The sequence below is a fragment of the Rhinoderma darwinii genome, chromosome 2 (assembly GCF_050947455.1).
Source record: "Rhinoderma darwinii isolate aRhiDar2 chromosome 2, aRhiDar2.hap1, whole genome shotgun sequence".
NCBI classification, from domain to species: Eukaryota; Metazoa; Chordata; class Amphibia; order Anura; family Rhinodermatidae; genus Rhinoderma; species Rhinoderma darwinii.
The window spans coordinates 350,295,557-350,319,593 of record NC_134688.1 but is presented as its reverse complement, the minus strand read 5'-3'; the positions used below and the strand labels follow the sequence as shown (position 1 = coordinate 350,319,593).

Sequence of the window (24,037 nt, the reverse complement as noted above, 5' to 3'; positions counted from 1 at the left end):
GTATATGTTTGTGTGTTTGTGTGTATATATGTGTGTTTGTGTATATATGGGTCTGTTTGTGTACATGTGTTTGTGTATATGTGTGTGTTTGTGTATATGTGTGTGTTTGGGTATGTGTGTTTTTGTTTGTATATGTGTTTGTGTATATGTGTTAGTTCGTGTATATGTGTGTGTATATGTGTGTGTGTTTGTCTCTTTGTGTGTGTGTGTTTGTGTATATCTTGTTGTGTTTGTGTATAACTGTGTATATGTGTTTGTGTATATGTGTGTGTGTGTTTGTGTATATGTGTGTGTTTGTTTGGATATGTGTGTTTTTGTTTGTAAATGTGTGAGTTCGTGTGTATATGTGTGTGTGTGTGTGTGTGTTTGTCTGTTTATGTGTGTGTATATCTTGTTGTGTTTGTGCATATATGTGTATGGTTGTTTGTTTGTGTGTGCGTGTATATATGTGTGTAGGTGAGTAGAAGTATTGTTATTGTTCACATTGATAACTGTTTTTTTATGTTGTTGCAGATTTTGATGTACCGATTGGACTACATCTTCCATTCGTTGGACTACTGCGTAGATCTACGTTTTTTCAAATTTTAATAAAATGGTTAACGAGGGTTTTGTTGGGGATTTCTTATTTCAATAAAAAAGAATTGTCTTTGTGGTTTTTTTTAAGCTTTATTAGTGCCTAGATAATGGCAGTTGGCTGATTGACAGCACCCATTATTAAGGCGGTACTTAGTGTTAGCAGGTGCAGAGGCTAGCACTAACCACCCATTATTACCCCGGTACCCACCACCACCAGGGGTGCCGGGAAGAGCTTGGTACGATCCAGTACCCGACCATCTGTTGTGATGGTCGGGTACTGGGGCGGCCGTAGGCTGGTATTATGAGGCTGGGAAGGGCCAAAAACAGTGGACTTTCCCACCCTTGTAATGCTAGGCTGCTGCTGCTGTGTTGTATCGGGCTGGTTATAAAAATGGGGGGGACCCCCACGTCGTTTTTTTTTAATTTAACAAATTTAACAATAGACGGGTCCCCCACATTTTTAATAACCAGCCATATACAAGGCCGCAGCAGTCTGGCATTACATGGGTGGGAAGGGCCACTGGTTTTGTCCATTCCCAGGCTAATAACACTGTGCTGTATGTGGCTGGTTATGATAAATTGGGTGGAACCCCGTGCCTTTTCAAAAAAAAATAAAAAATAAATCATTTCAAAAAATTACGTGGGGTCCCCCCCACTTTTATAACCAGCCAGATACAACACAGCAGCAGCAGCCTAGCATTACAAGGGTGGGAAGGTCCACTGTTTTTGGCCCTTCCCAGCCTCATAATACCAGCCTGCGGCCGCCCCAGAGCCCGACCATCATAACAGATGGTCGGGTACTGGATCGTACCTGGCTCTTCCCGGCACCCCTGGTAGTGGTGGGTACCGGGGTAATAATGGTGGTTAGTGTTAGCCTCTGCACCGGCTAACACTAAGCCTCGCCTTAGTAATGGATGTTGTCACTCAGACAGCGGCCATTACTAAAGTGGTAGTAATAAAATTTGAAAAGAAAAGACAAAGATATAGATAGAATATTTTATTGAAATAAAGCACCCCCAACACAACCCTCATTAACCATTTTATTGTAGAAAAAAAAAACCGTCATCTAAGTAGTCCTAGAAACCGACGTAGTCCAAACACCAAACCTGTAAAAAAAACAAAAAAAAACATTAAATAAAATATGTCGTAGGCTTAGATTCAGTTTAATGTGTGATACTGACTGTAATACCATGTATAGAAGCCTGCCGCGAAGTTGACTTAGATACAGGGCGCCAGCAGACAGTATCATACATGGCCATACAGACATATATACAAACAAGCATACATGCAAACATACATACATACATACATATATACAAACATACATACATACATACATATATACAAGCATGCACATATATACATGCAAACATACACGCATATATACATACATACATTCAAACTATCATACATACATACATGCATACACACACACACACATGAAAACATACATACATAGAAACAAACATGCAAAGATACATGCATGTATACATATATACAAGCATGCACAAATATACATGCAAACATAAATACATGCAAACATAATTACATACATTCACATATATATAAACATACATGCAAACATACATGCAAAAATAAAAACATGCAAACATACATACATGCACATATATACATACATGCATGCCAACATACATACATGCCAACATACATACATGCAAACATACATACAAACATGCAAACATACATACATGCAAACATACATATATGCAAACATACATACATGCAAATATATACATGCAAATATATACATGCAAACATGCACATATATGCATACATGCCAACATACATGCAAACATACATGCACATATATACATACATACATACATACATACATGACAACATACATACATACATACATACATGCCTACATACATACATACATGCAAACATACATACATGCAAACATACATACAAACATACATACATGCAAACATACATACATGCAAACATACATACATGCAAACATACATACATACATGCAAATATATACATGTAAATATACATACAAGCATGCACATATATACATACATGCCAACATACATGCCAACATACATGCACATGTATACATACATACATACATGACAACATACATACATGACAACATACATACATGCAAACATACATACATGCAAACATACATACATGCAAACATACATACATACATGCAAATATATACATGCAAATATACATACAAACATGCACATATATACATACATGCAAACATACATGCACATATATACATACATACATGCCAACATACATACATGCCAACATACATACATGCCAAAAACAAAAAAATAATACGTTCATACTTACTTTCCTCCTGTCCGGCCTCCAGCGATGACGTTTCATCCATGTCGCCGCTGCAGCCTGTGATTGGCTGCTGAGGCGGTCACGTGGGATGAAGCGTCATCCCTGGAGGCCGGCCTTCTGACGTCATCCTGACGCGCGTGACCGCCACTACAGCCTGTGATTGGCTGCAGCGGCGAAAGGGATGAAACGTCATCGCTGGAGGCCGGACAGGAGGAAAGTAAGTACGAACGTATTATTATTATTTTTTTATTACATTCAAATTTTATTTTCCGCGCGCCGAGCATGTACTGTCAAGGTTGCTGAAAGAGTTAGTGCAGCCCATTAACTCTATCAGCACCCTGGACAGTAGCATGCTCGGCGCACGGAAATTACAGGTTTGGTCCGAATCGAACTTTTTCGTGAAATTCGGCGAACTAGCCGAACCAAACTTTTGATAAGTTCGCTCATCTCTAATCATGATAATAGGCTCGGACATAGTATACACAAAAAAATCTCACATCTGTTTTGACCTGAGGCTAGCAAGTTGGTACCACAATTTTTTATATTTCACACTAAAAGTATGACACAGGCTTTTTTAAATCGCATATACTTTATTTTTAGTATTTTGAAGTTCAATTTAATTTATTTAGCCACAGGTGATGGATATTAGGACTAAATATAGTTTAAGTTGGGAAATCCCAACTCTTTTTTGTATATAGGAGAGAGATTTTACATTTCACAAAACATTAAAAGGGGACCATAATAGGCAAATGTCCTGTTGACAGAGTGACAAGGAAATAGTGAGAAATACATTAATTAGAGGGTGATTTTGCCACTATGTTGAAAAATCTTGTAATATATTAAGCAATTTAATTATGCGATACCCGTTTTATCTACAACTTTGCAAATCTTGGTCAAATTATCGCACTAGGTTTAGAAATTGAGCCACGTATGAACATCATTGATAAAATGTCCCAGATACATTTGTTGGCCAAGGAATGGTGAGGGTATATCCTTTCTGGCTTGTGCAAAATGTTAAGAGGTCAATACTTTGTTAGCTGGTGGATGAAAACCTAGGATCCAAATATACTAAGCTGGGTAGTACAGAACAATCTTTTTGGTCTATACAACCCGAATCCTGGGGAGGTTACTATAGCTCGGACAATGCGATGGGATAGAGGTAGAGATTATCTAGTCTTGAGTTTCAGACTATTGGGTGGTATGCCAAAAGTTATGACTCTGCAAATGTTTTTCTCTGTGATCAAATCAACTTTTTAAGCATCTGAACAATCTCTGTAGTGAATACTACCAATGACGAAAGCCATGACAAAGATTCTCTAAATCCATTCACTGGGTAGATTTATCTAATTTTATATTCTAGTCATATATTTTCAGTTTTCTATGTATTACTATTTTTTTATTGAGTCAAGTCAAAATAGCACATACAAATGACATACCGGTAATTCATTACAATTTTACATCGATTCAATCGTCACATGGCTCAAGATTTTTATAAACAAACAAACAAACAAAAGGAACAACAAGCTAACATTGTCTACAAGAGACTCGTCAGGAAATGTATTGAATCATAAAGTTACAAGAGGGTATTACAATACTAAGAATGAGTCCATTTGTCCCACTTGGAAGCACATCTATACGAGCCTTGAATGGAAGCAAGTGCTCCATTATACAATTATTGGTCACATATTGTATAATTTTGTGAAGCGATTGCACTGTAGTAGATTTCCACTATTTTGCAATCAAAATTTTAGCTCATAGCAACACATGAAACATTATGGCCATCACCGGGATATAAATCCATCAACCCCATATGCAAAAGGCCAAGAGCTGGCTCTAATTGTATATTAATCCCTAAAATAGACATTATCAACCCCTCTATTTGCGACCAAAAACCCCCTAGACTCATGCAACTCCAAAACAAATGAAACATACAGTACATCTTTAACATCTATCTGATGTTGAAGGGTATGTAAGAGACAGATGGCTTGGTGTAAAATACCATCTATACATCATTTCCCTTGACACTTCTAAGTTTTGATGTACAGGAAAGGGAGCAAGCTAGTCGAAATGTAGACTCCCATTCCTGTTTGCTATTAGATATGCCTAAATCGCTATCCCAGTGGCTTGGGCATGAAAATTTATCTTGAAGTAACGTATCACAAAATATACTATAAATTCTGAAAATCTCTTTAGAGGTTTTATCTAAGTTGTTAAAGAACAGTTCAATTACAGTTTTAGGATAACTGCTGGAAAAAGGTAAGGAAATCAGCAAATGTTTAATTCTCAGAAATGTATAAAAGACACTGAGCAAATCGAGAACTTTGTGCTAATGTCAGAAAATGTCATGAGGTAGGCTTGACTCCATATGTCAGAAGGAGTCATAATTCCTACATTCACCCAAGTACTGATATGTACTGTATATCTGGAATGAGAAAAGGGAGAAGTCTACGTGGAAGGTCTTAAAGTCTCAACGGAATGTTAGGATTTGTAACACTAAAATGTTACCTTAAGCCCTGCCTCAATAGTCAAAAATGGAGATTTGGGAACATTAGTCCCCATATATGTTAACCCTACTTGATCTTTCACAGGAATACTACTAGATAACTCTTTTTCCATTGCTATCCAATGCTTCAAAGTGACCACAGCCCTCCAGTGTTTAACCTGATCCAAAATTGCTGCGTAACAATAATAAGATATCTGCGGGAGTCACAATTCACCTTTACTAAGTGGCCTATGAAGAATGTTAGCTGCTATTCGGGGATGTGTTTTTTTCCAAACATACTTATTATGTAATTGTTGTAATTTCTTTAAATAGGACACTGGTAATAGGATAGGAAGATTCATAAACAAATACAGAATCTTGGGTAGAACCAATATTTTTAGAGCTGCAATTCTCCCCACTCATGTTGTCTCATATTTGAGATAAGCGGATAACTCCTTCTCTATTTGCAGTAATAATGGAAGGTAGCTACAGGTGTAAAATAGAGAAGTGGGATATGATAACTGTATCGCTAAGTAAGGAATAGAGTCCTTAGTTAGCCCTAGCAATAGAATATCTTTAAGAGAGGTCATTATAATTTGCAAGATATTCATGCTTAATATTACCGATTTGCTAACATTAAGTTTATAAAAAGAGCAACATTTCCCTAGTACCTTAAAGAGGCTCTGTTACCACATTATAAGTGGCCGATCTTGTACATAATATGATCGGCGCTGTAATGTAGATTAAAGCAGTGTTTTTTATTTAGAAAAACGATTATTTTTGACCGAGTTATGACGTATTTTAGCTTTATGCTAATGACTTTCTTAATGGACAACTGAGCGTGTTTTACTATATGACTAAGTGGGTGTTGTAGAGAGAAGTGTATGACGCTGACCAATCAGTGACCAATCAGCGTCATACACTTCTCTCCATTCATTTATTCTGCACATAGTAAACCTGTGTTGTTCACTATGTGCAGTTACTCAAGTGTCCTGACAATGAATAGACATTACCTCCAGGACGGGATGTGTATTCAGAATCCTGACACTTTTCTGACGTCTGTGGTTGATTTATAGCACAGCAGGCATAGTCTTGCGAGATTACGCTGTAAACTGTCATTTACATCGAGACTACGCCTGTTGTGCTGTAAATCAACCACAGACGTCAGAGAAGTGTCAGGATTCTGAATACACATCCCGTCCTAGCTGCAGATGTATATTCATTGTCAGGACACTGTAGTAATATTAGTGTGTGTTTATGTGGCTGCACATAGCGATATAGCTATATCGCTATGTGCTGTGTAAATGAATGGGGAGAAGTGTATGACATTGTCCATTAATAAACTCATTTGCATAAATCTAATATAGGTCATAACTCCGTCAAATGATCGTTTTTCTAAATAAAAAACACTGCTGTAATCTACATTACAGCGCCGATCACATCATGTACAATATAGGCCACTAATGTGGAGACAGAGCCTCTTTAAAGATTGCTGGTAGAGAGGTTTCAAGTGGAGAAATAGCAACAATCACATCATCTGCAAACAACCCAATCTTGTGGAATTCGTCTCCTACTACTATTGCACTAATATTTTCAGATGACCTGATCATAGCGGCCAAAGACTTCATCACTAACTTGAAAATAACAGGGGGAAAGGGACACCCCTGAAGGGTCCCATTGGTAATCTTGAGTCATTTAGATGCAAACCCTAAAGTCAACACAACTGTAGAAGGAAGAGAATATAAGGCCATGATGGGCTGCTCCTGTGATAACAAATTTTATTAAAACCGCTCTTAAATATCCCTAATGAACTCGATCGAATGCTTTCTCCGCATCCAAAGAGAGGATCACCCTATCAATCCAAGCAGGTCTACAAACCTTCTTGTACCATCAGAGGACAGCCGACCCATCACAAATCCCACCTGATTCTGATGTATTAGATCTGGAAAGACTGCAGCAAGGCGTTCAGAAAGTATTTTGGAATACAACTTAAGGTCTGTATTTAATAATGCTATGGCTCTAAAATTGCTAGGTCTGTCAGGGGTCTTCCCTGGTTTTGGCAAGGTAACTACTGTGGCACACAGCATTTCTTCAGGAAATTTACCCATGGTTTGTACAGAATTAAATAGACACTGCAGATGAGGGAGCAATGTAGAACTAAAACATTTATAATAGTCATTACTAAGATCATCTGGTCCTGGTGCATTGTGGGGTTTCAAAGATTTGATGGCTTAAATGATTTCAGACTTGGAGATTTGAGCAGAAAGATTTTCCCATTGTTGATGTGTGACCGAGGGTAAATGCACAGACTGTAAAGAGGAGGTGATAGTGGATGTAGTAGGTTGAGTTGTAATGGGGGTCATCTTTGTGATGGTCTATATCAACATAAAAATCTGCCATCACATCTCCTATGTCCTGGGGAGTAAACACTCTTTAATTAAATTTTTAGCATTGTAAAATAGAGGAATTTTAGACTGAAATGTCTTATTTTTAAGGTGTGAAGCTAGTAATGCACTGGCTCTGTTATTGTACCCATAATATAACTCTTCTTATAGCTTGTTCATACTTACATAGATCTAACTGATGACGCTGATATTGTAAGATTCTTAACATATCAGCCCTCTGGGAACAATAGTCTTGTTTATTAAGCGCAATTAGCTGCATAATAGTAGTAGATCAGTGGAGTCTCAGCTCATTTTTCTTCCACTTGTCACTGGAAGTAAAACCTATAAAATAGTCTCTTATATAGGCCATATCCACACACCAAAGCGTAAAGAAAGAAATTGTATAGTGATTATTTAACAAAACTTCCTGTAAAATATCTTCAGACTTTGGGGCAAATTTAGGAGACTGCAGAAAGTAGTTATTTAGACGCCATGGGGTTGATGGGAAATTATTAAAGCGTTCTGCAATAGAAATATAAATTGGCGCATGATCTGACCAATTTATAGTTCCTATTTTAGAGGTACATTTACAGTACATTCTGAATTAAAAGATTACCCGTTAAAGAGGCTCCGTCACCACATTATAACTGCCCTATCTCCTACATAATGTGATCGGTGCTCTAATGAAGATAACAAAAGTGTTTTTTATTTTGAAAAACTATCATTTTTGAGCAAGTTATGAGAAATTTTAGATTTATGCTAATTAGTTTCTTAATGCCAACTAAGTTTGTGTGGGACTTAATCGCTGCACAGCTCGTATTCGCGAGATCACGCAGTGCTGTAAATTAAGTCCCACAAAAACTTTACCGAAGTGTCGGGAGTGTGAATAGACATCGCATCCTGGCTGGAGGTGATGTCTATTCACCCTCAAGACACTTCAGTAGAGTTAATGTGGGTGTATGTGACAGCACAGCGAGATCACGCTGTGCTGAGTACAAATGGACATGAATGGAGAGAAGTGTATGACGCTGATTGGTCAGCATCATACACTCCTCTTTACAACGCCCACTTGGTCAAAAGTAAAAAAACAAAAACGCCCAGTTGGGCATTCAGAAACGAATTAGCATAAATCTAAAATTGCTCATAACTTGCTCAAAAATTATAGTTTTTCAAAATAAAAAACACTGTTATCTAAATTACAGCGCCGATCACATTATGTAGGAGATAGGGCATTTATAATGTGGTGACAGAGCCTCTTTAAGAACATATCAATGTGAGAATATGTCTTTTTCTGAGGGATGGTGCAGCCAACCTCTGAGCGAGGTTGTAAAGATCAGTGGGCTTATACACTCCGGATGTAGCAGTGGTATCCAAGGACGGCCACATTACTTTATTGAAATCCCCTATGAGCAAGACAGACCCAGATTTATGTAGGTTAAAGGGTAACTAAACTTTTATAAAACTGCTCACATGTCATAGAGACATGTTAGAAGTTTTGATCGGTGGGGGTCTGAGCACTGAGAACCCCACCGATGGCTAAAACGAAGCGGTAGAAGCGCTGAGTCGAGGTAATGGTGTATGGACTCAATAGAAAGTCTACGGGCCTGTACACCAACTGCTTGGCTTTCCGAAAAAAGCCGAGCAGAAACAAAAGCAGCTCAACGCTCACCCTAGCGCTTCTGCGGCTTCGATTCAGCGATCGGTCGGGGTCTCAGTGCTCAAAGCCCCACTGATCAAAACTTCTAACATGTCACTATGGCATGTCAGAAGTTTTATGAAAGTTTAGTTACCCTTTAATGAGTTTACGGATTGGAAGCATAAATCAATACCAAAGTGTACGTTACATTATTAATATTGCACACCAGCAATATAAAGCGCCCTTGTGGGTCAATATGGGAATAGGATAATGCAAAAGTCAAATAATTTTTTATGTCTATAACAACTCCGCTTTTTTTATGAACCGCCGGAGAAGCAAAAGATATGTGGAAATTGTTTATGATGTAATATATGTACTGTATATCCGCTTGGTTAAATGGGATTCTTGTAAGCATACAACGTCTGCATGAGAATTTTGGGTTTTTCTCCACATATGGGAGCGTTTGAAGGGACTGTTAAGCCCCGTTGGGTTAATTGAGACTAGTTGTAATACCATGATAACATATTAAACTGATTTCTAAAGTACCCCTCTTGTTAAGACCTCTTAGAAGTGCCAAGTACGAAAAATATATCACAGTATCCATAACAATTCCTGCAAGCCTGACATAAGAAAAAAAACTGTAGTGAACAAATCAAACAGTTAACATATTCCTGAATGAGGTGGCATCAATACCTAAGGCAGGATGCTTAGGAGAGGGAAAGTGAAACACATCCCTTACAATGTATCACCGTGAACCGTAACCAGGCATAAGTGATATCCGTAAAACACATTTAGTGTAAGATAGCTATGTATCTACGGCAAGACCTTGCATTTTGCAATTGCTGCCAGCTTGAATCATCTTATCTTTAAAATGATAGAAGTGTAAGCGAGCAATCACATCTCGTGGGGTAGCAGCAGGCAACTCTTTTGGCTTGGGGATGTGGTGCACCCTATCAATGAGTAAGTTGGCCTAGTGGGCATCAGGCCAGAGCGCCACAAAATAATCAGTAGGGGAATTCCCGCTTTTACGGATTCAGGAATTCCTCTAAATCTTGCATTATTGTGCCTCAAACAGTCCTCCAAATCTGCTACTTTCATGCGGAACGTCCCCACTGCCTCCTCCTAAAGAAAAATTAAGGTCCACCAGCTCATTGTGAGCTACAGAGAATTTTGCCATTGCATTCTTCACATGTGAAGTGCGCTCCCCTAGCGCAGTAAATTCTGCTTGTACATTCAAATGAGCAACTTGTATAACTTTTTGTAGGGAAGAGCTAAGTCCCTCTAGCATAGTATTAAGGGTATCCTAAGATACAGGCTTAGCATTGAACTGTGAGGCAGGAATAGATTACAGTGTACATGATGTTGTAATGTCTGCTTGTAACATAGGGGATATAGCAGGAATCATCGCATAGCTACTCACTTGTCCCTGTGGGGTGATATTTCCAGGTGGAATTTCGAGACCCTGAGGAGTTTGGAAGTGCTGGTTTAGGACGTGTCCCAAAATACTGGCTGAGGAGACAATTGGGGAGGACAATAATGGAGGTTCCCGGATTTCTGCTGCTGCGTCCAGACTACTCCCGGCACGATGTTGGGACTTCTTGGAGGGAAAGAACTCCTTCTTTGTTGTTTTCCCCATACTGCAGGGTGTTAAGGTAGGTCGATGCAGGTTATGGACGGGATTTCCATCCCATGTATCACCGCTGTGAGCTGCTATAATTCCCGGGGTAACAGTGCTGAGGGAGACACGTCTCACTCCATGCTCTTCCGTCCAAACCCCCATGTATTATTTTTTTTATACTGAACCCATTGAGATGGTGTGTAATCCAAAGGCTTTACTTTAGACCACAGTCATAGACATTCCTCCATCCAAGGTCTACACCTGTGAGAATTTTTTAAGCAGCTTGTTTTGTTTAATATGCAATATGAAGCTAAGGAAGTCTTATAGTATCAAAACTATTCATATGAATAAAATAAAAGTAGAATGTATACAACATTTATTACTACAAGCATATCAGCCTAGAATAGCTTTTCCTCATAGTCTACAGCGGTTCTCAATTATCGTTTTTTTGGGACAATTTTACCAGAAACCTTTAAGGGTTTCCATACACATAGTGTGCCATGTGATCAAGAACCGTGTGGCAAAATGTTTTTGTAATGGAGTTTTTGAAAGTGCGGCCTGTACAGGGGAAGCATAGCCAAAAAAAATACATTCCAAAACTGCAGCATTTCGTGGTAAAACTGTGTGCAGTTTTTCTGCATGACATGAGACCACTACATGGTCGCCACATGTATGGGCACCCTTACTCTATTTGGAGGTGAACAGAAATGAACATTATTTCTCTTTGACAAATATATATATTTTTTTTAAATCACTCATGATAAATTCTGTATTGCACAAGTTTTGGAATTTAAAGGGATATTTAGGCTTCAGCAAGAAAAAGTTGCAGTGCATTAGGAAAGTCCTCAGACCCTTTCATTTTTTTCACATTTTGTTATGTTGAGGTCTTGTGCTAAAATGCAAATTAAAAATGTTCCCCATCATGCACTCAATACCTCATAATGACAAAGTGAAAACAAAATGTTAGTAATCTTTGCTAAATTATTAAAATGGAAAAGCTTAAATGTTGCATTGATGGAAGTATTCAGACCCTCTACTCAGCACTTAGTTGAAGCACATGTAGCAGCGATAACAGACTCCAGTCTTCTTGGATATCATGCCACAAGGTTTTAAAACCTGTATTTCGAGATTTTCTGCCATTCTTCTGATGTTCCTCTCAAGCTCTGCCAGGTTGGATGGGGACCGTTGGTGGATAGCCATTTTCAGGTCTCTCCAAAGAAGTTTGATTGGGTTCAAGTCAGGGCTCTGGCTGGGCCACTCAAGGACATTCACAGAGTTACTCACAGAGTCTTGTTGGAAGGTGAACCTTTGGCCCAGTCTGGGGTCCAGGGCAATCTGGATCAGGTTTTCTGTACTTTGCTCCATTCATTTTTCCCAAAATCCTGACGAGTCTCCCTGCCCTAGCAGCTGAAAAGCACCTCCAGAGCTTGATGCTGTCACCACCATGCTTCACTGTATGGGTGGTATTGGGCAGCTGATTTGCAGTGCCTCTTTTTCTACAGATATGACGCTTAAAATTGAGGCCAAAAAGTTCAATGTTGGTTTCATCAGACCACATAATTTTGTTTCTCACAGTTTGAGAGTCCATTAGGTGCTTTTTTGCAAACTCCAGGTGGGCTTTCATGTGTCTTTTACTGAGGAGAGGCTTCTTTCCGACCACTCTGCCATAAAGTCCAGATTAGTGGAGCGCTGAACTGATGGTTGACCTTCTGGAAGTTTCTCCCATCTGCACACATGATCTTTGGAGCTCAACCAGGGTGACCATTGGGTTGTTGGTAACCTCTGTTACCAAGGCCCTTCTCCCCCGATTACTTAGTTTGGTGGGGAGGCCATCTCTAGGAAGAGTTCTGGTTGTTCCAAACTTCTTCCATCAAAGAATTATAGAATTTTTTTTTGTACCCTTCTTCAGATCTGTGCTTCCACAAAATCCTGTCTCAGAGCGCTACAGGCAGTTCTTTCTTCTTCATGGCTTGGTTTTTGCACTGATATGCATTGTCTGATGTGATACCTTATATAGACAGGGGTGTGTTTTTCCAAATCAGGTGCAATCAATTGAATTTACCACAGGTGGACTTAAATCAAGGTGTAGAAACATTTCAAAGATGATCTTGAGAAATGGGAGGCCCCCAGAGCTAAATTTCAGGTGTCATAGCAAAGGGTCTGAATACTTTTGTCCATGCGAAATTTGAGTTTTTCATGTTTAATAAATTTGCCAAAATTTCTAACATATTGTTTTTACTTTGTAAAATATGGTGTAAGGAGTGCAGAATGATGGGGAAAAACTTGAAAAGGGAAAGGGTCTGAAAACTAAATGGATGCCCTGTAATTATTGTATAACGAAAAGTTACACTATTTTCAAATATATTTTCTGTGTAAGTTCCTTGTATTTTTCAAGAGCTCTGCTTGCATTCAATAGAAACTTTCATGGTTTTCTCTGAGTAGATACAATTCTGTCCATGGTCATGTGATGGGTGCACAGGTACACAACTCATTACAAGACACAGCTCTGATACATATACTGTAACTATAATGAGCCATTAGCAGACACCTTAAAAACAATAAGGAATTTAAAAACAGTAATTCTAAATGGAAAATTGTATAACTTTTCAATATACAAGGAATTACATGTATTTGCTGAAAATGGAGTACCCTTTTTATTTAGAAACTTGTAAAATTGGGTGCAAACCTGGAAATGTTATCACCACAACGGTAAAGCATAAAATAACAAACAAACAGGTTTTGAAAAGTTTTTAATAAATAGTCTCTTTTTTACAGTAAAAATTTTAAATATATCATGCAGTCCATATAATTTAAAATAATTTACAGGCTGAGGTAGGGGTGGGGAGAAGATGGAACAGCAAGAAGACTCTACTTATGGTCGGCCCTTCCTGCTGAGCACGCAGACACAAGCTGTATCTATCCGTATGAACCTCCACGCAGCTTGCTTCCCTTCCATTGTCAAAGCTTTGACAAATGTATGCGTGGTGGTGCAATAGGAGTTCCAATGTTTTGAATCAATCCCACGACATCCACCTGAAACTGGCTTTGGATCTCTACACTTGGTCTCAAAAAAGTACTGTTTAAAAACATTATTATTTATATTGACTTCCCCCAACACAGTTACTTCCTTGCCTTTGATGTCAGTGGCTGTGGTTTTATCACCAACCCACATGCTGACACTATCGCATACAGAATACTCCCCCCGATGAAGCACTGGATGCACCGTTCTTTTAGCTCTGATAGTTTTGTTGAGGGATTCCTCATCATCTAAATATTCCAAGTTCCGTAGGTCCTCTGACAATGGTGGAGGTTGGGTGCTAAACAAAACCCTTGGAGAGCGAAATTTCCTCTTCCTAAAAAGTTTAGGGTCAACTGTAATGTTGTGAAAAGATGCAGGTTCATTTGTCTCTATTCTGCCATGATTTCGATGAAGAGACTTAGTTCGATGTATGTGATGATGCTGAATACGATGTTTTGTTGATGACCCGGCTGGGGCATGGTCCTTAGTCTTTGGTGCAGCCTGTATGCCGATCAGAAATGCTATAATCAGAGTGTAGTACAACATGGACATTACTCTTTCCGCCTAGAAAAGAAAAAAAAAAGTAAACTTTAATAAAAACAGCTGGAAAGCTAAATTTCTGTGGCAATAGCAGTAAAACTTTTGAGTAGCAGTTTGGGAAGTTGTACTGTATTTCAACCACAAATACACGACAAATAAACTGCCCACATTTTTTATTCAAGGAAAATGTAAAAACAGTAAACAGCTTAACGATACTTTGAAAGCAATGGCCAATGGTTTTTTAATCAACTCGCGTTTTTCGCGCCGTTTTCTACAGCCGTTTTTGGAGCTGTTTTTCTATAGAGTCAATAAAAAACGGCTCCAAAAACGGCACAAGAAGTGACATGCACTTGTTTTTCGCTGGCGTTTCTTTACGTGGCCGTTTTTAAAAACGGCCGCGTAAACAAAATGCCCTGTCGGAATAGAACGCCGTTTTTCCCATTGAAATCAATGGGCAGATGTTTGGAGGCGTTCTGCTTCCGATTTTTCGGTCGTTTTTTGGCCCTGTGAACTTACCCTAAGAAGTACAATTAGTACAATACTGTGTGTAGTGTATTGTACAAGTGATCAAACGATCGCATGTTTAAATCTCCTTACCAAATACACAAAAAATATTAAACTATTAAACGTTAAAAAATCCTTTTCACATTTTTTTCCATAAAATAACATAAACCATAATGAAAAAAAAAAAAAGACATAATTTGTAGCACTGCATCCGTAAAAGTCTCGACTATTACAATATGACAATATTTATCCAACACAATAATAACCGTAAAAAAAAAAACAAAAAAAACAGAATTAGTGTTTTTTAGCCACCTGGCCTCTCAAAAATAATGTAATAAAAAGTGATTAAAAAGTTGTATGTACCCCAAAATGGTACCAATAAAAACAAGCCTCCACACCGCTCCACTGGTGGAAAAATAAATGGTGTTAAAATATGGCAACACAAAACTTTTTTTGCTAACAAATAAAACACTATATAAAATTTTGTATCGCCACAACATCGTACTGACGCACAGGTTAAAGTGAACATGCGATTTTTACTGTACGGTGGACACTGTGAAATCAAAGATTGTGTTTTTTCCCTTTACACCCTACAAGATAATTTTTAAAAACATTCCAGTACATTATATGGTACTTTAAAACAACTCTTCCTGCAAAAAACAAGCCCCTCCGCCTGTACGGCAGTGTTGATGGAAAAATGAAAAAGTTGTGGCACTCAAAAGGCAGGAAGGAAAAATGAAAATACAGAAAATGGCCTGGACCTAAAGGGGTAACAGTAATAATTTAATTTGCTTTCGAAATGTTGTAAAAACTGAATGTAATTATGCTGTCAGTTTGTGTTAACGACAGTAATTGAGATAAATGAAGAGAATGCCTTCAATAACCCCGAGTCTGAGTCACTGATGTTACGAATGACAATGGCTGTACAATATCTGACACCAATTCACCGTACACTGACATGGATACAGAGAGGAAGACAAAAAAAAAAATCAAAACTTGCCAATCATTCCTTGGTTGACAAACAGAACTTTCCTTTCTCTAACTCTTTAATCCTATCAATTTTCTGCCATCCTATAATCCATTTGATGAAAAAAAAAAGATCAGAGTGTCTGTGAAAAGTAATTTATAGATGATTGTCTTGCCCAGAATTATTATGTCTACTACCACCTACATACATTATATATCCTTATGGCCAATATAATATATATCAGATGGTTTAATATGTGTTTTTGAATTTTATCCCTCTTACAGCTAACAAGTGACCTATTTCTCATGAGGAAGCTATTACCGAGGCCAGAAAATCAAAGCGTGGCCACTTTTATATAGCACATCAAACGCTTTCTGCATTTTTTCCCCTGCGTGGAAATACCTGGAATATTCTAGTGTAATCCAGAACAGCTCTCACAGCAAGAGTTCTTGCAGGAAAACGAAAACCGTATATATGTGCACTACTATATACACATCACATGACCCAACATAAAATGATCTTTATACTATCCATTATTACAATTAGATGTTTTAGTCTAGTATGTAGTTAGTGGTAGATGTACAAACAAATTAGTCTTGCTTTTTTTTTAAATGTTAAAGTATTCACCTTTATATAAAATTTTAACATGCTGACTTTACTACAGGTGCTCGGTAAGCGGTTAGGGATGTTTTGGACGACCAGCTTGTTGTCGGATGTGAATTAAGTGCTTCGTTATAATGAACAATGTAATTCAGGATCCCTTAAAAAAGTTATGTATTTACTAAACTAGCCTACATTTTATATAGATTATTATGACATATAAACTTCAAAAAGGTGCTCAAATGTCGACATACCTAATAAATGTTAAAGGGAACCGGTCACCAGCATTTCACCTATTGAACTTTAATTATCCCTCACTGGCCGCTGCTATCAAAAGTTCATTGGCGTTATCCCCTCTCCTAAACTCCTCCTCCGACTGTAAATAACGGTCTGCAAACATTTTGCGCCTTTTATCGTAATAATCCGGTGTCCCTTTGTGCGCATACACCAGAAGAGGACATCAATGCACAAGCGCAGGGTTTTGTGTGCTGGGGGAAGGCGAGGAGCTGTCAATCAAAAGTAGGGAGGCGGGGTAAACTCGGAAAGACTTGAGGAACGAAGTTATTACTCTTTTCAAACGAAGATTTGACTCTTTTCAAATGAAGATATGACTCTTTTCTGCTCATTAGCATACGGTGTGGGAACACTCAAAAACTGAATACTAAAGCTACACAGCCGACTAAGAAGACAATTATAGGTTATATAGAAATGATTTTTCACCCACTACCACCAGGTATTGCTGGTTTAATAGGTTAAATGCTGGTGAAGGGTTCCCTTTAAAAGCTATGTAAACCCTTGGGGGCAATTTTTTTATTTTATTAAAATGGTAAGTCATTGTGATAAGTGCAACTTTCTGAAGAGTTTTTTTTAATTAAAAATGTGTCTTAGTTGTATTCTGTATTCTCTATACAAAGCAGCTGTATCGTTCGCTATGACCTGAATCTGTCAGTCCCGCGGACCTGACGGTTTCAGTGTCAGCAGGTCCTGCGTGTCTCTGACACGCAGGATCCACCGTCAATCAATCACATCTAAGTTATGAACTTAGATGCGATCGATTACAGGTGGATCCTGCATGTCAGAGACATGTAGGACCCGCCATGACTAAACCGGTCAGTCCCGCGTACCTGACGGGAGCAGGATTGAGTGCTAGATACAGCTGCTATGTATAGAGAATAGAGCAGCTGTATCTCAAAAAGTAAAACAAATTTTTAATAAAAACTAGAAAATTGCACTAATCACACGGATTATATATATATATATATATTGCCCTCCAAAAAGGTGTACTTAGCCTTTAATTGTAATAGGATCCGTATGCTAGATAAATATTAAATAGAGAAGCTGTGACTTGGCTTAAAGGTTTATAAGCTAGGACAGGGATAGGCAAACTTTTTCTTAGGGCGTGCCGATTAAAAAAGAAAAATCAATCATGAAGTACTCCATGTGCCATGCAAACATGAAAGTTATATAAGACAAACTGTTACCACGTATGTGACATTAACCAATTAATCAGTTAATTAAACTTACATTTCAGTGTAACCTTGTCCCTGAATTTCTTTGCAAAGATGTTCGATCTGTGTTGCATATGCGACTACTGAACACCTGCTTGGGGGGGGGGGTGCATATAGGAGAGAGAACTGCCAACTTTTTATTTTACAGATCAGTTACTGAACTCCCTCCTTGCAGTGCTGATCACCAGGAGAGAACAGTGCTGCATTTTGTGCTTGCCAAGTTTAGAGCAGCGACAAACACAATGCAGCATTGATCTCTCACTTGGTGATCAGAGCCGCCAAGCGCATAATGAAGCGTCACTCCCTCTCTCCCTGTATTTAACGGCACCAAGCACACAATGGCCCTGGACACCAGGAGAGGGATGTGTGCCAGCAAACCATGCCCCAGGTGCTGGCTATGGCCCTGGTGCCAAAGGTTGCTGACCCCTGCGCTAAGATTTGCCCAGGGCCGATTCTAGCTTGACATCCCCCTGGCTGTTCTACATCACTAGCAGCATCCTCCAACTCTTGCGGATGCGCCATTGACTTGTACTCCCCTGGCATGCGTGATGCAGTGATGAAGCCGGGCAGAGTACACCTCGCTGCATGGTGCATGCCCATTGACTACTAGGCAATGGTGAATCCGAGAAAGTTGGAGGAAGCTGGTAGTGATGTATAACAGCCAGGGGGATGTCAATCAAGCATGAAAAGGTGGATTTGGAGTCAGAACTATGTGAGACTTCAGGATAGCCGCACCACCCCATGACCCTTTAATGTGTATTTAGCATACAGCGTGCACCATTTTAAAAGTTAATTTTATAGATTTTGCTGCATCTGAAAAAAACATACGGGGGAATGTTTGGAAATATTGTCATGTCATGTATTACTGCATGGTTTGAGTACAAGGGGTTAAAATTACCTGACAGGTTCCCATTAAATTATTCCACTGCAAAATCGCCAATCAGAAAAAAGCCTTTTTGGGTTAAAAAATAATAAAAAGCCTCATACTTACCCACGGCCATTGTCATAGCAATGCGATCCTCTGCTCTAAGTGAAGCCCTGCCTCCTGGGATGACGTTTCGCCCGAGGTGACTACTGCAGCGGTCACATGGGCTACAGCATCATTCCAGGAGGCTGGGCTGTACTCAGAGCAGAGGGACGCATCTCCATGACAGCACCCGGGTGATAAATATAAACTTTTTTTTAATCTTGCAGTATTTCCGCAGCAGACATTCCGCCTTAAAAACTGCACCACAATTTGGTAAAGTCTTTCGTCCAGAATTCCCTGCAGTTTCCAGGACTGATGTGCTGTGTACTTCTACACAGCGTATCCGCCCTGTGTGTCGTTACGCTCACTCTGTAAGGCCGGATTCACACGAGCGTGTTCGGTCCGTGATATACGGTCCGTATGTCGGCCGCATTTCACGGACCGAACACACTGCAGGGATCAGGGCTCCGAGCATCATAGTTATCTATGACGCTAGGAGTCCCTGCCTCTCCGTGGAACTACTATCCCGTACTGAAAACATGATTACAGTACGGGACAGGTTTCCCGTTGTGAGGGAGGAACTCCTCTCGTCATAGATAACCATGATGCTAGGAGCCCGGCTCCCTGCAGTGTGTTCAGTCCGAACACACTCATGTGAATCCGGCCTAAGCGTGTCGGCTCACACGTCAATAATTTGCCAACAAATTAAAAATCTGTCTTGAACGGTAAGGCAACTTTTAGGGTATGATCACATTAGGCGAAATCAGGACGAATGCGCTGCGTAAAGATACACAGCTTATTTGCCCTGGTATCCGCAGGGGATTCCATGCAAAAGGCCGCACCAAATTGCGGTGCGGTTTTTCGGGCGGCAAGTCCGCTGCGAAAATCCCGCAGCAATAAAAAAAACACAAACGTAAACGTACTGTAAAGGATCTGCTAGGCACAACTTCTGTGTATACGCCCATGGGTAATCAGTCTGCATCTGATTCTATGTCTCTGAGACTGACTCCATCTTCCACCACTCAGGATGGCAGGCTTAGGAGTGGGAGAGCCTATCGCAGCCTGGTCAGACGGAGCTAGCTCCCGCCCTCTGTCTATTTATACCTGCCTTTCCTGTTCCTCCTTTGCTTGTGATTCTTCTCGTGTGGTTTCCTGGCCCGGCTGCAGCTTCTAGCTATTTGACCTTGCTTCATACTGACCCTGGCTTACTGACTACTCTCCTGCTCTGCGTTTGGTACCTCGTACACTCCTGGTTTGACTCGGCTCGTTCACCACTCTTGTTGCTCACGGTGTTGCCGTGGGCAACTGCCCCATTTCCCTTTGCTTGTGTCCCCTTGTCTGTTTGTCTGTCGTGCACCTACTGAGCGTAGGGACCGTCGCCCAGTTGTACCCCGTCGCCTAGGGCGGGTCGTTGCAAGTAGGCAGGGACTGAGTGGTGGGTAGATTAGGGCTCACTGTCTGTTTCCCTACCCCCCATGTCATTACACGTACCCACCGGTAGTCATGGCGAAGTGTTTCTCTCTTCTAAATGCAGTCTGGCCTCCTGAAAACTTGCAGTGTTTACGCATACCTCCCAACCGTCCCGGATCCGGCGGGACAGTCCCGGTTTCTCACCACTGTCACGCCGTCCCGGGCGGTCTGCAAAATGTCCCGCTGGGTGCTGCATCAAAACAGCTGTCCAGAACAGTCCAGTCACCTGAACTGTCATCTGACCTCACCGGTCAGGTGACTGGACTGGTTTACTCCTGGGCCGGCATCAACACCAGTGAGAACGCCGCTGCAAGACTCCTGCCTTCTTCTGACGTAGAGTGACGTCAAAGCAGAGCAGAGAGAGGCAGCAGTAGGCTACATCTACCGCTCTGGCGGCATTGTGGCACAAAGTATAAGGGGGTTGTGTTGCGCTACCTACAGGGGGCTGTGTTTGGAGCTATCTACTGGGGGGCTGTGTGTGGAGCTATCTACAGGGGGCTGTGTCTGGAGCTGTCTACAGGGGGGCTGTGTCTGGAGCTGTCTACAGGGGGGCTTTGTCTGGAGCTATCTACAGGGGGCTGTGTCTGGTGCAATCTACAAGGGGGGCTGTATCTAGCGCTATGTACAGGGGGGCTGTGTGTGGCGCTATCTACAGGGGGCTGTGTGTGGAGCTATCTACAGGGGGCTGTGTGTGGAGCTATCTACAGGGGACTGTGTGTGGAGCTATCTACAGGGGGCTGTGTGTGGAGCTATCTACAGGGGGCTGTGTCTGGAGCCATCTACAGGGGGCTGTGTGTGGCTCTATCTACAGGGGGCTGTGTGTGGAGCTATCTACAGGGGGCTGTGTGTGGAGCTATCTACAGGGGGCTGTGTGTGGAGCTATCTACAGGGGGCTGTGTCTGGTGCAATCTACAAGGGGGCTGTATCTAGCGCTATGTACAGGGGGGCTGTGTGTGTGGCGCTATCTACAGGGGGCTGTGTGTGGAGCTATCTACAGGGGGCTGTGTGTGGAGCTATCTACAGGGGGCTGTGTGTGGAGCTATCTACAGGGGGCTGTGTGTGGCGCTATCTACAGGGGGGCTGTGTGTGGAGCTATCTACAGGGGGGCTGTGTGTGGAGCTATCTACAGGGGGGCTGTGTGTGGAGATATCTACAGGGGGGCTGTGTGTGGAGATATCTAGAGGGGGGCTGTGTGTGGAGATATCTACAGGGGGGCTGTGTGTGGAGCTATCTACAGGGGGGCTGTGTCTGGAGCTATCTACAGGGGGGCTATGTCTGGAGCTATCTACAGGGGGGTTGTGTCTGGAGCTATCTACAGGGGGGCTGTGTGTGGAGCTATCTACAGGGGGGCTGTGTGTGGAGCTATCTACAGGGGGGCTGTGTGTGGAGCTATCTACAGGGGGGCTGTGTGTGGAGCTATCTACAGGGGGGCTGTGTGTGGAGCTATCTACAGGGGGGCTGTGTGTGGAGCTATCTACAGGGGGCGGTGTGTGGAGCTATCTACAGGGGGCTGTGTGGAGCAATCTACAGGGGGGCTGTGTGGAGCTATCTACAGGGGGGCTGTGTGGAGCTATCTACAGGGGGGCTGTGTCTGGCGCTATGTACAGGGGGGCTGTGTGTGGCGCTATCTACAGGGGGGCTGTGTGTGGCGCTATCTACAGGGGGGCTGTGTGTGGAGCTATGTACAGAGGGGCTGTGTGTGGAGCTATCTACAGGCTGTGTCTGGCACTATGTACAGGGGGGCTGTATCTGTAGCTATCTAAAGGGGGCTGTATCTGGAGCTATCTACAGGGGGGCTATGTGTGGAGCTATCTACAGGGGGGCTGTATTTGGTGCTATGTACATGGGTGCTGTCTGTGGCGCTATCTACAGGGGGGCTGTGTGTGGAGCAATCTACAGAGGGCTGTGTGTGAAGCTATCTACAGGGGGCTGTATCTGGAGCTATCTACAGGGGGCTGTATCTGGAGCTATCTACAGGGGGCTGTATCTGGAGCTATCTACAGGGGGCTGTGTCTGGCGATATGTACAGGGGGGCTGTGTGGAGCAATTTACAGGTGGGCTGTATCTGGAGCTATCTACAGGGGGGCTGTGTGTGGCACTTTCTACAGGGGGCTGTGTGTGGAGCTATCTACAGGGGGGTGTGTCTGGCGCTATCTACAGGGGGGCTGTGTGTGGAGCTATCTACAGGGGGCTGTGTCTGGAGCCATCTACAGGGGGCTGTGTGTGGCTCTATCTACAGGGGGCTGTGTGTGGAGCTATCTACAGGGGGCTGTGTGTGGAGCTATCTACAGGGGGCTGTGTCTGGTGCAATCTACAAGGGGGCTGTATCTAGCGCTATGTACAGGGGGGCTGTGTGTGGCGCTATCTACAGGGGGCTGTGTGTGGAGCTATCTACAGGGGGGCTGTGTGTGGAGATATCTAGAGGGGGGCTGTGTGTGGAGATATCTACAGGGGGGCTGTGTGTGGAGCTATCTACAGGGGGGCTGTGTCTGGAGCTATCTACAGGGGGGCTATGTCTGGAGCTATCTACAGGGGGGCTGTGTCTGGAGCTATCTACAGGGGGGCTGTGTGTGGAGCTATCTACAGGGGGGCTGTGTGTGGAGCTATCTACAGGGGGGCTGTGTGTGGAGCTATCTACAGGGGGGCTGTGTGTGGAGCTATCTACAGGGGGGCTGTGTGTGGAGCTATCTACAGGGGGGCTGTGTCTGGAGCTATCTACAGGGGGGCTATGTCTGGAGCTATCTACAGGGGGGTTGTGTCTGGAGCTATCTACAGGGGGGCTGTGTGTGGAGCTATCTACAGGGGGGCTGTGTGTGGAGCTATCTACAGGGGGGCTGTGTGTGGAGCTATCTACAGGGGGGCTGTGTGTGGAGCTATCTACAGGGGGGCTGTGTGTGGAGCTATCTACAGGGGGCGGTGTGTGGAGCTATCTACAGGGGGGCTGTGTGGAGCAATCTACAGGGGGGCTGCGTGGAGCTATCTACAGGGGGGCTGTGTGGAGCTATCTACAGGGGGGCTGTGTCTGGCGCTATGTACAGGGGGGCTGTGTGTGGCGCTATCTACAGGGGGGCTGTGTGTGGCGCTATCTACAGGGGGGCTGTGTGTGGAGCTATGTACAGAGGGGCTGTGTGTGGAGCTATCTACAGGCTGTGTCTGGCACTATGTACAGGGGGGCTGTATCTGTAGCTATCTAAAGGGGGCTGTATCTGGAGCTATCTACAGGGGGGCTATGTGTGGAGCTATCTACAGGGGGGCTGTATTTGGCGCTATGTACATGGGTGCTGTTTGTGGCGCTATCTACAGGGGGGCTGTGTGTGGAGCAATCTACAGAGGGCTGTGTGTGAAGCTATCTACAGGGGGCTGTATCTGGAGCTATCTACAGGGGGCTGTATCTGGAGCTATCTACAGGGGGCTGTATCTGGAGCTATCTAC

At 42.1% G+C, this 24,037-nt stretch overlaps 1 protein-coding gene across 2 annotated transcripts in view; it reads right to left on the bottom strand.

The window, feature by feature from the left end:
• Positions 1–13,763: 13,763 nt before the first annotated feature.
• The window catches only part of NGF (nerve growth factor), a 78,398-nt gene continuing 68,124 nt past the window's right edge, over positions 13,764–24,037 (bottom strand). For both annotated transcript variants that reach the window (XM_075850690.1, XM_075850691.1), the window contains exon 3: positions 13,764–14,613. In XM_075850690.1, the coding sequence (XP_075706805.1) occupies positions 13,903–14,601 (699 nt within the window). In that variant the 5' untranslated portion in view covers positions 14,602–14,613 and the 3' untranslated portion in view covers positions 13,764–13,902. The remainder of the gene's footprint in view (positions 14,614–24,037) is intronic.